Genomic DNA, 15766 nt, shown 5'->3' with positions numbered 1-15766 from the left:
AAAATATTTTCCAAAATATTTTTTGGAATGCAACCAAACATTTGAAAATATTTTCCTTTCCCGAAAATAGCATTTCCAAAAAATATTTATTTTCTGGAAAATATTTTACGGGAACCAAACACAGCCTAAATCACCAAGAATTACTTGTCACAGGCTCACGCAAAACCAGAAGGGCCAAAAGGCCCAAAACAAGGAAAAATTTACTAAATAGCATCATTTTAGGACCTTTAATTATGTAGCACATTTTTGGAACTCGATTTTGTTAAACTCAAGTTCCAAGTGAAACTCGAGTTTACCAAATGTCATAATACTTGAGTTTGGTAAACTCAAGTTTCACAAGGAACTTGAGTTTGACAAATTCAAGTTCCAAAAAATATATCACATAACTAAATAAGTTTAAACCGATACTTTTTTTTTTTCTTAAATATTTCCAAAAATCATGCTGTTCGGCAAAAAAGGCAGCCAAAACAGTATGCTGCCGGAAAAGTTAACTGAAATGGATGAGCTAATCTTTTGTCAGTTGTCACAGTTTAGTTTATGGATGTATGATTTATGAAAGAGATTTATAGGTCTAATACCTACCTGTGTCTGCCTGGGCGTTGAGAGTTGAGATGACATTATGGTGATGGGGAAATGTTTTATTCATCATGTGACAAAATTTTGTTTCTCAACACATTTAGTTAATCAATAAGTGGAGACAATAATTTTTAACATTGCTTCGAGTATGATAAAAATGACGTTGAAGATAAATCCTAATGAAAGTGATGTTATTCTAATCACAATTTATTAATTTAATAAATAAAAAATGCCGTGAAAAAGTTATCCCTAACATTACTATTTGTTAAAATCAAATAAGATCGAAAGTCAACTGATATTACTGTGTGCTATTATTAATTAATTAATAAATAAATTAACGGCTCGTGTGACCAACTGCATCATCTAAATGATGCTGTAGATGTGTTTAAAAATCACCATATAAGAGCAGCTTGTACTCATTCATAAAATACAACGAGAAAATTTTACGAAAGTTATCTTTGTAAAGTATATCTGTTTTATATATATATATATATATATATATATAACTTTCTATCTTCATGATTAGACAACCCATTACTGCAAGTGTCTATATGCTACACTGTCCCAACATAAATTGCTTTAGTGATATGAAATCATATATAGTTTACGCGAGACCATTGCTCAAATTGGAAAATTTTCTAATAAAAATAAATAAATACTAGAAAGAAAGGAGAAAGAACAATGCAAACGTTTAAATAACGAAAAGAATGTTGGTTCTTTTTGCCATCACTTTCCTGATAACCAAACGGGGCAATGAAGAATCATTTCAATCTGGAAATTGGTTAGTTTATAACGCATGATATCATACATGTGACATGTGAGCTGTGTCTGTCTGTGTCTATGTACCATGTACTTGTGTTGAAGTTGCTTTTTTTGGGCTCCTAGCTCTACCTTTTTAGTTACGTTATAGAATTAAAAATAGCCGTTTTCTGTGTTGTGACGTATGAGCTGTTTGTGTCTTTAGAGATGGTTCGATTTATGGAAAAATGAAAAGTCACATAACATGTAATACCCATGTCACCAAAGTTTGCCACAAAGCAAAGAAATCATGCTTTTGGCCTAAACAAACTGAATTTAATATTCATATATATAGGCCAACCTCATTTAACAGCTTTTGTTTTTGATCTGTTTCACTACACCTTTTCCGCTTTCTCTTGTTTGTAATGTGAAGTATTTATGCATAGATTCGGACAGAGTTAGTGGTATACTAATATTCACCAACTTTCTGATTAGGAGTCAAGGTGAGCTATCAATGACTTACTGTTTTGTTTAATTGATACTCTAAAGTGAAAATTGTGTATATAGAGAAAAACAAAAGTTGTGGTTTTAAGTTTTCAATGATGGTAGAAACTGTAAATTATGAATTTGTAAGAAGCTCCATTAGTTATTTTGGTTGATATGCATTTGAATTCAATATTTCTGAATGTTCTTGGAAGCTCCTGAATCAGATTCTTATGAATTGCCCACTATTCTGGGGGTTTGCATTTTATCTACTCTTTGTTTATGGCCCATTTTCTTGAATATTAATTTTCAATTTTACGTGTGTTGGTCTGTCGTGCTTAGAATTTTATGGTTGAGAATATCAAGTATCAATCATCTGCTACCAACTTTACCATTGGGTTCTCTAGGATGGGAGTCTCATAATTCTTTATATGTTCAGAAATTTCTCTCACACTTATGCATCTCTCAGTGGAAAAGAAAAAAATTTCTGTGTTGATTGATAAGTTTTTTTAGGATGTTTTTCTCATCAAGTTAACCTTAAAATCCAGATAGCAACTCATTTGATCTTGTTCAGGACTTGGAAGAAGCAAAAATTGAGTATATATGGGGTGCCTTGTATCAACACCAAATGACTCTGGTGGAAAAAACCCAAAAAATGTTGGGGAGATTATGGTGTTTGTTCCTGGACTAAGGATTCCTAAACCAGTTGACTTTGTGCTGCCACTTGATGATGGGTTATCAAAGAATTTGGTTGAACGTTTATCTGCTCTGAGAACACGTATTGTTGTCATGGCAGGGCAAGAAGCACCTAGATCTGCAAAATCAAGAAGAACAGCCACACAACATGGTCTGCTGAGTTATAAACATTTCTCTGGATTTCCCAGTTTTGGTTTAGACTGACTAATTACTCTCATAGATTGGCTTGCTATGCAGGAGGTTCAACATTAGCTGATCTTCAGCAGGCTCTTGAAGATTACCTGCCAGTGCTGTTGGGACTAGTTTACAATGGTATGTTAATAACAAAGAATTTGCATTAAGGGCAGGAAATGGTATGAATATTGGATAATACACTGCTCCAAAAAATTCCAATAATGCTTTGTTTGCACTGAAATACATCAGAAGTTTAGTGCCTCAAGCCTCAACCCAACAGCAACAACCAAGCCTTAGTACCAAGATTTTGGAGTTAGGATCAGCCACATATATTCTTTTTCACTATTTTATTCTATCCGAAGTCATACTCTTTGGTAATTCCTTAATTGACATGTCATTTTTTACTACTATTAATGTTAGATTATTCAGCTAAGCCAACTAGATGAATAGGTTCTTCAGTTCAGTGAAATTAAGTAAGATTTCAAGGACCAAGAATGTTTTCCCACCTCCTTCAGTGATTAAATAAAGTTTTAGTACATGGTTTGGATACAGCCTCCTTTCTTTAAGTTTATTCTGGTTTAATATAATTTCTTATGGACTTTTATATCATAATGCAGGTAACAAGCTACAGCATAAGTTGCAATTCAGTTGGGTAAATCAGGAGGATGATGCAGAGGTGAAACACTTAAACTGTATTTAAATCCTTTCTTAAGCCCTTCAAAACATTTCTGATCCAGATCATTGCCTTTGCAGGAAACAACCATGTCTAATTCTTGGTATGAGGTACTTTCAGTTTTGCACTTGATGGCCATGCTAACATTATCACAGGCCAACTTCTTGCTCCTTTCTAAAGCATCTACTGATGGTTATCAGTCTAAAGTATCTGAAGGTGTGATTAAATGCTGACTGCTGCACTGTTCTTGATTTCTCTTGAATTATTCCTTATTCTTGATAGAGAGAACTCAGAAAGTATATGATATACAATTTAAACTGAAGGACTAATTTTAACATGCTTTCTATACTGTAGTTTCTACTTTTCCTCCATATTCTGTAACCAGTTTCCTTACTGCCAGATTTCTCTATATTTGTGGTTTTTCTTATAAAAAACAATTATATATTCATGGTTTGTTGATCATTAGCTATTTCGTAAAGATTGGACATTTATAGGCACTATCCCTGTATTCTCTCTAGATCATGAAAACTAAAAGGACCTTTACAAGTTAGTAATGGAAAACTTGCATCTGCATCAATGTGCCCAACTGTTTCTCTCTATTTGAAATGCATGAACATGCAAGGTTTCAGGGAAATATTTGTCAGTGAGTGACAGTGAGAAGCTTGCATAGCCTGAACATTGATTAAATTCAATACTTGTAACATTAGAAGTCACATTTTTTTGGATTTAGACTTTAACATCACTATAGATGTTCTACCTATATGCCCTTAATTTAAGTAGTATGATACTAATAGTATCCAACACTAATATGTACCAATCCGCTGATAAAACTATTAAGTACATCCTGCCAGGACATGTATGGTAATCTCTTTTCATTATGTTGAATAAATCACATAGTATTATTCTCGCCATGACTGTTTGTGTCCATGATTGTGGAAATGGAGTTTATAAGCTGTTATTTCATTTTTCTTTTTAACCTTTGTTTACTTTGCACTTCCATATGAAACCTTCTTCATTGATGTCACTAATAGATATCATATTTGAGTTCTCTATTAGAGTGCAGTCGAACGTCTATTGATTTGCTTTTGAAGGCAGCTGGATATTTAGATTTTGCTGTCAAACATGCTCTCCCTCAGTTCCCACCTGAAGAGAGGTTTGCTGAAATTCTTCTTTAAAAACAACCATCTATAGTTTTCAGATGAATTTGAGTTTTCAGGTTATTCTTACAACAAACTTCATGCTTTGGAAGGTCAAATTGACTCCTGAAAATATTAATTACTGTAGGAAAGATCTACCATTAGACCTGGCAGAAGAAGTGCTAGAAGCCCTTTGCTTGCAAGCTCTAGGCCAGGTAAAGCTATATGGTTTGCACTCCACCTTTGCCTCTATAAAATAGAGAAACTACGCATTCTATTATATATGCATTCCGTATTTATTATTTAGGCCATGGAATATCAGAATATTGGCATTTGTTGTAACCTGTATACTTTTGAAGTTATGCCATCATTTGTTGAATCCATATTACTGAATCCTTTTTATATTTTCCTTGCTTGTGTCTCCAATACATGGATTAAGTATTCTGTAGTTCACGATTGAATACACGTTCAAGTATTCTGTTTGAGCGAGGATTTTATCAGGCTCCAGAGTCTTGCTTTTGTTATTTCGAGTTTAGCTTCAGACCAGTGAAATGGTAATATGAAATATTTTTCACTTTTATATTGTATATGGTAGATTTGTAATTATTGTATCATAAGACAAAAATAGATTGCACATGCAAGAAACATGAGCTTCTTCATAGTTGTAATTTGCAACCGTTCCCTGGCCTTTCTTTCCTCTGCCTGGAAGAAATACTGTCAGTGTCATTACACCAAGAGCACCATTCATTCTTCCATATTTTATGCAATATTGCAATATTTTCCTTTCTAATTTTAAGGACACAAGTGACAGGGTGCAATACAGAATAGCACTAGCCCAGCTGTTAAAGTAGGCATGAAGCTGAACTAAGCAATAAATTTCTATAGATAAAACTACCAACCAGTTAATGATTCTAAAAGTTAGGCTGATTATTGGCAGTGCAATGATTAAAATGAAATTGAGTAGGACCAATTGAAGTATATAGGGAGTGAAGGATAGATCAACCTGGAAGCTTATGGCTATTGAAAAGCAGACAGCAAAGAGAATGAGAATTGCATATGGACCCAAAACAAAATCTTCATCTCAAATTGGTTTTTCCTTTTGCCTAATTTATTTTCTAATGATACAGGTAGTTGACATTCAACTTGGAATGGCTATTGATAGTATACAAGCCACAATGGCAGTGAAACGGAGACTTGCATGTGAGATGGTAAAATACTGGCATCAGGTAGAAATCTAAATCCTTCACTATAAATGAAGCATTATTGTACACACTCAAAAATAACATCTTATTGGTTCATTATGTTCTACATTGTCCTTCATGAATGATCCATTCAATAAGTTAGAGGTAGACCGGTTTTGCAGAAAAAGAAAATTGAGGTATCATATTTGGGAGTTGGGACCTAGGAAAACAAAATTTTCCCTTTTAACTGTGCCTAATACTACTTCTAATCGAAATATAATATTGCTTTCTTTTCCTTTTCCTAATCTCTCCATCACATTGTGGATGGTAAATTCTTTGCTGGCCTTCTGAAGTATTCTTCCCTGTTTTTCTTTTTGCTCTCAATGTGCCTAATAGTTTCTAAATGAAAGCTTCATTTCTGCATGATACAACATCCCACCTGTTATAGTTATCTATTCATGCCACATATATGTCTAGTACTCTAGTCACATGGAGCAAAAGCAATACATCAGCTACAAAAAAGGCTTGCAGATTATGTATCCAGGCTTCTCTTTAGGCTACCAAATTTGACTTATTTTGAGATAAAGCTAAGAAAAAGGCCTAAGGGTTACCCTGATCATCAAAATTTGAATTGTGTATGAGTACAACAAAATGTGGGTCACATATATTTTGCATTAGATCTGGAAAATGGGAAGACTAAAATAAGTTGACTTCATTGACAAATCTTTGTCGGTGCGCTTTAATGTCTTAGTCTCAAGGTTTCCAACATATCTAACTTCTACTTATATGAAATGGTGAAATTTCCCATTTCAATGCCCTCATTTCCTGCTTTATTTCTTTGGTTTTTTTATAAGTTTGCATATCTTCACTATTCTCTTGGTCTCGCAGTTGTCAGCTTCTTAGATTTGGTTTTACCCCCTTTCCCCTTTAACTAGTAATAAGGTAAGCTTGTTTGTCTTTGGGTTTTTGAGTTGGATATCATCATCTACTAGTGCTAGTTCTGGCCTTAAAGGGAGAGGAAGGAATCATTGAGGGCATCCCTGGTCTTACTAAGTGCATTCATGCAGCAATATTAAGATAGAATGGACATAGAGGGAATGGGGTCTAGTTCAGTTTTCAGGGTGAAAGCCTCTTGAAAAAGGCTTAGCCATTTCTGAGCAACACAAGGCAGGCTGATGTCTCATCAGTAGTTCATATTTATGTTTATAAGTTTATTTGTGATTGGGAAACTAAGTCTTATATTTACTTGTATATGTTTCTGTTTTACTATGCTACTCTCTGCAGGCACAAGAAAACATAGTAAACCTTCCACTGGCAAATCGATGGGGGGAAAAGCATAAGCTTTTTGTTAAGTGGAAACATAATGAGGCCAAGGTATATTTCTTTTTTCTGATAATTAAGGCCAAGGTATATTTCTTTTTCTTTTTATATCACATCTCTGCATTTGAAACTATTACTTCATGGCATCTTAGGCTTTTTTGGTTTTCACTCATCAATGGTAAGAAGTTGTGTTTTCCTTACTACTCTGTGAGGAAACTCCTAAAATCACTAATTAAGCTGCATAAATGAACATTAGAACTATGTGATGCGGGAGATGCAAGAAAATTATTATTTAATATTATTTATGTTTGCAAGCCAATTGTATTTTTATGTTTTAGGTCTTATTAGTTTATTGGGCTCTTAGTATTTTAATTTAGAAATAAGGTTATTTTTGTAATAAGGCTGTAAGGACTCGATTTTGCGACGAACCTAAACAATATTGGGTTCGTACGTACAAAGGTCCAAACAATATCATTTGTAGAGCGTGGGTTTGAAAGGCTAGGCCTTGGTCACCAGACGGTGGGTTTTTCGTGATGTTCCCACATGGTTAAGTTTTCTTCACCCCTGGAGTCTTTCTCCTGGAGGTGAGCTGGGAGGCTCCGATTTCTGGCCATTTTTCCCAGCCCCTTCCCTAGGTCACCTATTTTCCCTTTTATACTGGCCTATGTTTGCTGTCCTTCGTCCACATGTAGGGTCAAACTTTCCAAGACTGATACTTGTCCCATCAGCCCATACCTAAAGTCGTTGGGGGTGGTTGTAAAAGCCAAAAAGTGCGGCTCTGTCAGGTGCAGAGCATTGAATGGCAGTAAGGGCAGCTTTCCCCGGATATTTTAGATTTTCTTTCAAACTTAGTCGTATACCGTTTTTGCCCCTCTCTTCGGTGGGACTTTGTGTTTGCCGAGGACTGAGCGGTCCTCGGCGGTATCTTAAGGCTATCCTATACTTTACATTATTGGGCTTGGGCCATAGCTCTCTTCGGCTTGGGCCTTTGGACTCCCTACGAGTAAACGGGCCCGACCCATAAACTATTGGGCCCCACAATAGCCCCTCAAAACCCTGCTGTCCGATCTTTGAGTTGGAAAGGTGGGTTTTGGTAATACCGAGCCGTTATTATGGCTCATTTAATTTAGCCCTTCATTGATGCTGGCGGTTCTCCACCTGCCCAGAAAATATATCGGTTTACAAGGTGTTCCCCTTAATTTACTCTCGACACGCTCCTGCCGTTTGGTTGTCCAAGACGCGCTTTTAATGACTTCCCTTTACGAGACTCATTTACATTCGACGGTTCGTCTGATGAGGTGGGGAAGCGGAACGGACACATCTTTGTTTTCAGATTCTTTTGGAAACCTGAACGAATTTAATACCTTCCGTTTTGCCCTTCCTATAAGAAGACAAGTTGGAGGCTATCATTTTCGTACAGAGACCCTTTTTCCTTTCTGAGATCTGAAACCCTTAGTCTCCCTTAGTGTTTACTTAACCCAACAGTTATACACCAAATCATAATACGTTCACTATAACGAGTGATGAAGGAACCATACCCCTCCTCAAAGCATCATGTTCTAATAAAGCTCGAAATGGCTCGGTCAGGGCAAGGATGGCAGAAACTTAAGACTTGTCTCACCTTCCTTTTAGCCAAAATCCGAAGCAGGGACTCATCACGTCAAACTTTCGACGTGACTGAGTCGAGAACACCCATTATCAGTACCAGCTGCTCTCTTATGAGCATACCTAATATGGCCCCAGCGTGTTAGGAGTCAGGACCGACGTAGGGACTAAATGCCCCTGCTTCTTCCTCTCTTTGTTCACTGGCGCCTCCTTTTGCCTCTCTTTCTTAGTCTTCCCAGCACCAGATCCATCCTGACGCTTTTCCTTCTCCCTCTTTTACTCCTTTTTCTTTCTTTTCATCTCTTCCCTCTTCTTCTCCTCCATCTTCTTCATTCATCTCCTCCATCTTCTTCTGAGGAAGGTCCTTCTCTCGATATGGGCGCTACTGAGGCAGAGTTAGGAAAGACTTCGGAGACGAGTTTAAAAAGAGATCTGACTGTTTACCCAATGTATTGCTTTTTTTATGATTTTTGCAATCTATATTCTGTATAGGCTTGTTTGAGCCCCTTTTTGTACGTTGTAATACATCTTTACATTAATAAAAATTGTTATCATTTTACTTTACATGTTCTATCTCTATATTTTCGAAATAATAACGCAATGCAAAGATATACACCCTTGTGAATTCTTTTTATTTTTAAACCGTGACCGACGTCTAGGACCAAAGTCCCAGTTAAATAAAAAGGTCTTGCTCTGCGTTTATAAAAACAGTCCGGTTTAATAATACTGAATCGAACGAATGATACTTAGGGTTGAAACTCCCATTAGGTAGGAAAAGAAAGGGCATTATGATGAGCTTACTAAGTCGGCCCGGCACAATACCGCCGACCTTAGAATACACTACTTGGGGCCCTAATCTTTTATCAAAGAAAAGGGCGTTATTATGAATTTGCAAGTGCTGTTCGGCGCAATAATACAGCATTTGAATCAATGACACTTAGGGCCAAAATGCTTGTTAAAAAAGATATCACCATAACCTTAATAGAGTTGTTTGGCACAACAATGCCGACCTGTGAAAAACGATACTTACCCCAAAACTAGCCGAGATGATAGCTCAATGCCCGGTGCAGTGTAGGAAGTAACCATCCGAGAACATATCACCCGCCAAATGAACTGCCTCCCTATACTACTGAATAGTGGGGTGTTTCTCCATCTTCTTAACACTCCCATTGGCATTAGCCTTTTACAGTTTCTGAGCCGAGGACTGAACAACTTAGAATTGTTATTAAGTAGCCAACCTTACAAAAACTCAATCTTCTTCTCATCCAAGAAATTGGTTGCCTAAGTAGTTGGTTTCCCCACAGGCATGAGTCCGAGGACTATGCAATGCCTTGGTTTTGTCCAAAACCTAGTCTTCCTCATCCAGGTAGTTGGTTTCTCCATAGGCTTGAGTCCAAGGATTATGCAATGCCTTGGTTCTGCCCAAAACCTAGTTTTCCTCATCCAGGTAGTTGATTTCCCCATAGGCTTGAGTTCGAGGACTATGCAATGCTTTGGTTCTGTCCAAAACCTAGTTTTCCTCATCCAAGTAGTTGGTTTCCCCATAGGTTTGAGTCTGAGGACTATGCAATGCCTTGGTTCTGTCCAAAACCTAGTTTCCCTCATCCAAATAGTTGGTTTCCCCATAGGCTTGAGTCCGAGGACCATGCAATGCCTTGGTTCTGTCCAAAACCTAGTTTTCCTCATCCAAGTAGTTGGTTTCCCCATTGGCTTGAGTCCGAGGACCATGCAATGCCTTGGTTCTGTCCAAAACCTAATTTTCCTCATCCAGGTAGTTGGTTTCCCCATAGGCTTGAGTCCGAGGACTATGCAATGCCTTGGTTCTGTCCAAATCCTAATTTTCCTCATCCAGGTAGTTGGTTTCCCCATAGGCTTGAGTCTGAGGACTATGCAATGCCTTGGTTCTGTCCAAAACCTAGTTTTCCTCCTCCAGGTAGTTGGTTTCCCCATAGGCTTGAGTCCGAGGACCATGCAATGCCTTGGTTCTGTCCAAAACCTAGTTTTTGGCGTGAGACCTTGGCTTTAGGGGAGTTAGCTCCTCAGCCAAGCCCCTAGAGTTATCTAAGCGATTGACTCTAGTAAACGTAGCCCTTAGTCAAGAATCATAACCCCTAGCGGAACTTTACACTAGAACTCTATAACCAACGGTTAGAAACGGCAACGGAACTCTCTCAACCTACCGTCTATGCCAACACACAAGCCTCCCCACAGACGGCGCCAATTGTAAGGACTCGATTTTGCGACGAACCTAAACAGTATTGGGTTCGTACGAACAAAGGCCCAAACAATATCATTTGTAGAGCGTGGGTTTGAAAGGCTAGGCCTTGGTCACCAGACGATGGGTTTTTCGTGATGTTCCCACATGGTTAAGTTTTCTTCACCCCTGGAGTCTTTCTCCTGGAGGTGGGCTGGGAGGCTCTGGTTTCTGGCCATTTTTCCCAGCCCCTTCCCTAGGTCACTTATTTTCCCTTTTATACTGGCCTGTGTTCGCTGTCCTTCGTCCACGTATAGGGTCAAACTTTCCAAGACTGATACTTGTCCCATCAGCCCATACCCAAAGTCGTTGGGGGTGGTTGTAAAAGCCAAAAAGTGTGGCTCTGTCAGGTGCAGAGATTTGAATGGCAGTAAGGGCAACTTTCCCCGGATATTTTAGATTTTCTTTCAAACTTAGTCCTATACCGTTTTTGCCCATCTCTTCGGTGGGACTTTGTGTTTGCCGAGGACTGAGCGGTCCTCGGCGGTATCTTAAGGCTATCCTATACTTTACATTATTGGGCTTGGGCCATAGCTCTCTTCGGCTTGGGCCTTTGGACTCCCTACGAGTAAACGGGCCCGGTCCATAAACTATTGGGCCCCACAAAGGCAATTAAGGTTTCCTAGCCAATTAGAATTTAGAACTAGGGTTTAGCAGTCCTTTATAAGCAACTTATTGTACTCCTTGAGGAGATAGTTGATATTTTGATGAATAAAAACAATGGCCGTTTGGTCTCTTTTGGTCTAGTGCTGACTCCAAGCAAGGCCTAGATGCTAACTCCTAGGTCATATCTTTTATTTTTCTGTTATTTCAGTTTTGTTCTGATTGTCCTGCGTCACTATGACTGTTAGAGATGAAATTGATAAACAATGACAATGAAGGCTGTATAATACACATCTACCATGTTGTGTAGTCTAATGATCAACGCTGTATATTCTATTAAAGAAGGAAGGAGTTGATAATATGACCCATTACTAGTGTTTACTGCTGCAAATTTAATGTAATGTAAGGCTAAGCTACTCACTCTTGTCTTGTCTAATTTGTTCCTCTCCACAAGTAAAATGAAAATAGCACGGGCATTCTAATGAGATCAATGCTTTGATGATATAACTAATAGTTTTTTTTTTTTTTTTTTGACATATCCAAAACCTAGTTGTTTGACATGTTTTCAGTGATATAGATCCTCGATTCAGAAACCAGTGTTTTTATTGTAAAAGAAGAGGAGAGAGAAGATTACAGCTTTCTGTTTCATAATTGCTATATCAGGAAGCTACTTCGTATTACTAGAGTACAGAATTCCAGTGTGCATACTTGGCTATTACATGAAAAAACATGATGCATCCAAGTCTTTATTTATTTATCTTTCAGGCTGCTGCATACTATTATCATGGTTTGATCCTTGACGAGGGGAAAACAGAAAGATTTCATATGATGGCAGTAGCAGCTCTGCAAGCAGCAGATCAGTTTCTCAAGGAGAGTAAGAAGGCCTGTGAATCCTTCAATATCACACCTCCTTTATCACGGTAGTTGACTGATCTCTCTCTCTCACTGACACATACCATGTAAGTGTAAATGCATGCATCTCACATAGTCAAAAGGTGTACATGTTCAGGATATAAAGCAGTTATTTCATCTAACAAAATGAGGCACATTACCTTGAAAGGAAATGGCAGCATTAGCTTAGCCTTTCCTTTCTGATAAAGGCAAATACTAATAATCAACTTAAAGAAATCAGATGAATTTGCACATACAAAACATACTAAATGATATAACAGGCTTCGATGGGTTTCTGAAGAAGACAAGAACTGTTATTGACTCAACAACAAAAAATCAGAAACTCATGATCTCTAAACACCTTAAAATTGATAGATAACCACTCCATGAATCTATCATGTCTAGAAAGCAAATCTAGTAATCAAATATGGAATATCATGCTCATGAACTTAAAAGAATTTCTAGCAGAAAACTCTCAAAGCAATCCTAGTTCCAGAATCAACTTTGAAGATCTTGCACAGATATCAGAAAATCACCAAAAGTATTCTCTTCAACTAATATGGTTGAGTTTGACCTTTTGCCTTCATCCATACATCATTCTGTCATCACATAGATTTTGGTTGGTCTATGACAAGCTCTTTGCTCTAAGGTTCTCAAATTATACCAGTGGAGGTGCTTCAATTTTTTTTTTAAGGGCACTTCAGTGTTCTCTAAGGGCAAATTATGACCTGATCTTTATGAAGAACATGTTTGAACCTCAAAAGCTGAAGCACCATAAGCATGTATCATTTCCAGGCGGGTTTTTTCATTCTCAAAGGGGCAAGCATTATTTCCCAGGAGCTTATTTAGAATCACAAGATCACAACAGCGTTTCTTGGGCATCAATCACAGACAAACAAAGCCTTTTGGAACACCTTCCTATTGGTAAAATTTTGCAAACTGCAGGAAAAAAAGAAGTGCAGATGAAACATAAGAAGCTCAAATATTTAATATGGACACCCAACTCAGCAAACACTTGACCTCAAAATCACATCATAATAGGTGCAGGAATCATTAAAGAATCTTGCTAATTCTGTTGTATGTGGTTATTAGAATTGCCATATTGTTAAATCAAGTAATCGGTAACATTTCAGATCTAAAGAACTCTAAAGAACCATTGGAGGAATTGCAAGATATGGCAAAGAGCTTGACTAGAATCATATTGCCGCCACTGGAGGTTGGAATGAACAAAACTTGATCCCTAATACAGAGTTTGGAAGGAAAACAGACTCCAAAAGCTTAAGTGTAGTAGCCAAAGAAACACATCCAATACATTAGAGATGCAGGCCTGAATTATGAAGCACAATGATAAGAGTAGAAGTAAAATGTAAACAAAGGATTTTCATTCATTGAATCTCATAGTTCTCACAGCATTTCTATATGCAGTCAGATTCATTTAGCTTCCATAAGATTCACCTTCTCATTAGATCTCCTCTCATTTTCTTAAGCCACTAAAATTCAATTGGACTTTAATGCTAAGATAATGAGTAATTCAGCAACCCCACATCATCACACACAACCCATATATATCCAACAGCAACATTAACAAATCAAATAAACATTTGAATGAAACAAAGAATTAAATCAATTAAGACATCCTAGTTCTCATTATAATCCTTGTCATTCTCAATCCAACCAAACTAACATTGGCCACGCTAACAAGACTGGAATTCTGAAACAAACCCACAATCTGTCTCACATCGTCATCCCCACACTCCTCCACAACGACAACACAGACCCCATTACCCCTCGCCGTTCTCTCCATCTCAGACACAAATCTGGCCGGAAACAAAGCCTCCTCCAAATGCCCAGTATACACCAAATCAAAGATATTGTCAAAGAAGGGCAAGTTATGCGGATCAGCGCGGCTCACTAAAGGCGGCGAGTCGACCAATTCAACCCCAGTAACGTCCAAAGTTCCAAGCTTTGATAGTGCCATGACCTCATGGCCAGCCCCAGCGGAGACACAGAGGACTTTGGAGTGGTTGTGAAGAAAACCCAGATGGCGGATTGAGGTGAAGAAGTGGGAAAAGGAGGAGACTTTGGATTGCCAGGAGTTGGAGGACCAGAGGCGCCGGTTTTTCTTGTCAATGGGTAGAAGCTCGCGTGGGGAGGAATCACAGGAGGACTTTGGGAATTTGAGGTGGGGTTTGGGAGGTGAGTTTGGAGGGACACAGGTTTGTGGGGTTTGGAGGAAGAGGAGGAGAAGGGTCAAGGTGGCTATGGTGATTGAGACAAAGGAGAGCCTGTTTAGGAAGATTTGAATGTGCCTCTCCATTACCATTATGTTTTCGGTAGGAGCTGGAAGATGGAGGGGGCGGTTTGTTCTGTTGTGCCGTGTTTCTCATTGTTTTGTTTTGTATCTTTTAATAAATAAAAAGTCCGCTAATTTTATCTTATTTATTATTATATATTATTGCTGAGTCCACTGTATCACTTACGTACACCTTTTTTTTGTTTTTTTGGGTCCAGAAATCCTCCTGTTTGGAGGACTAGCAGCAAGTACCTTTCCGAGAAGATTGCAAAAGACATTGCAAGTAAGGTGCAAATGAAACGGGACACACTCAATCATGAATCGTAAGTTAGTCTATAGACTCTATACTAATACTAATACTATACTGGTTTATTATGTTTCATATATAGCCCCAGATGGTTGTTATGTCAAAGGAATAACTAACTAGCTGCAGTTCATTTTGTCCGAAGTATCAGTATTTTAGAAACTTTGTAACATGGGCTGGCAGTCATATTAACCGGTATCTGAAAATGGCTTTGGATTTTATGGCCAATTTTTTGTGTGTCTAGCACCTTGTATCAATGTTTTTTATATTTATAGGAACCTTGTATCAATGTTGAGCTAAAATAATTGGGTTTGTTTGTTCTTAAATATGGTAGAAAACAAGAATATGTTTAATTGGGTATCCTTGATTGCAGGATTGAGCAGACAGCTCCAGCATTGCCAGATTTTGCTTTGTCCCTAAAACCTGATGAATATAGTCTTCCTTCAGTGGACCCTTCGTGGAATGACATTTTACAGAGTGAAAATTTGTTTCCATCTAGGCTAGACGCAATTTAAATGTAGCTAGAGAACGTACCAATCATTCATTGAAGGAGAAGGACACCATCCGTAACTGATAGATTAGTCCAAGTTTAATCAGTATATATTTTCAATGTTTAGTAATCTTTTTCCCCCCTCTATAATCCAGATTCCTCTTAAGATATGGCAAGATTTGCTTCTTAACATTTATCATCATTTTTTACCGTGACTCTACTTCATGTCATATGAGCATAATAAGCGAACTTGCTTTATCTTGCATAGAGTTTGAAATGAACTCAGGATTAACAAAATATAATACATTCGACAATATTTCCATCTTTTCTTTCAATGAACTGAGGTTCT

General features: G+C 37.7%; 2 protein-coding genes across 7 annotated transcripts; one reads left to right on the top strand and one right to left on the bottom strand.

The window, feature by feature from the left end:
- The first annotated feature begins 1587 nt into the window (after positions 1-1587).
- On the top strand, positions 1588-15733 carry LOC115967928. 6 transcript variants are annotated; one of them, XM_031087117.1, is made up of 12 exons: positions 1588-1817; positions 2372-2644; positions 2731-2805; positions 3285-3343; positions 3421-3556; positions 4397-4493; positions 4625-4691; positions 5604-5702; positions 6942-7031; positions 12205-12359; positions 14842-14946; positions 15301-15733. In XM_031087117.1, the coding sequence occupies exons 2-12, from the start codon at positions 2401-2403 to the stop codon at positions 15440-15442; spliced, it is 1269 nt and encodes a 422-aa protein (XP_030942977.1). In that variant the 5' UTR covers positions 1588-1817; positions 2372-2400; the 3' UTR covers positions 15443-15733. The 6 variants fall into 6 exon arrangements, 5 of the variants coding, with proteins under 5 accessions (XP_030942977.1, XP_030943301.1, XP_030943145.1 ...); XR_004086625.1 differs by lacking the exons at positions 14842-14946; positions 15301-15733 and adding exons at positions 13126-13371; positions 13464-13750 and having other exon boundaries at positions 1599-1817; XM_031087211.1 differs by having other exon boundaries at positions 1603-1817; positions 14842-14950; positions 15301-15391.
- On the bottom strand, positions 13616-14824 carry LOC115968196. The gene has a single exon (XM_031087543.1). It carries the CDS (start codon positions 14651-14653, stop codon positions 13958-13960), a length of 696 nt encoding a protein of 231 aa, XP_030943403.1. The 5' UTR covers positions 14654-14824; the 3' UTR covers positions 13616-13957.
- Positions 15734-15766: the final 33 nt, after the last annotated feature.

This window comes from Quercus lobata, chromosome 1 (genome assembly GCF_001633185.2).
Source record: "Quercus lobata isolate SW786 chromosome 1, ValleyOak3.0 Primary Assembly, whole genome shotgun sequence".
In the NCBI taxonomy this organism is placed as follows: domain Eukaryota; kingdom Viridiplantae; phylum Streptophyta; class Magnoliopsida; order Fagales; family Fagaceae; genus Quercus; species Quercus lobata.
The sequence above is the reverse complement of the archived record's forward strand: the minus strand, read 5'-3'. Positions and strand labels throughout refer to the sequence as shown.

Bases quoted from the DNA above. Each gene is read 5' to 3' on its own strand.
- LOC115967928 (XM_031087117.1), top strand. From the start codon at position 2,401: ATGGGGTGCCTTGTATCAACACCAAATGACTCTGGTGGAAAAAACCCA. The intron at 4,692-5,603 runs GTAAAGCTATAT...CTAATGATACAG, and splicing joins GCTTGCAAGCTCTAGGCCAG to GTAGTTGACATTCAACTTGG. The intron at 14,947-15,300 runs GTAAGTTAGTCT...CCTTGATTGCAG, and splicing joins GACACACTCAATCATGAATC to GATTGAGCAGACAGCTCCAG.
- LOC115968196 (XM_031087543.1), bottom strand. From the start codon at position 14,653: ATGGTAATGGAGAGGCACATTCAAATCTTCCTAAACAGGCTCTCCTTT.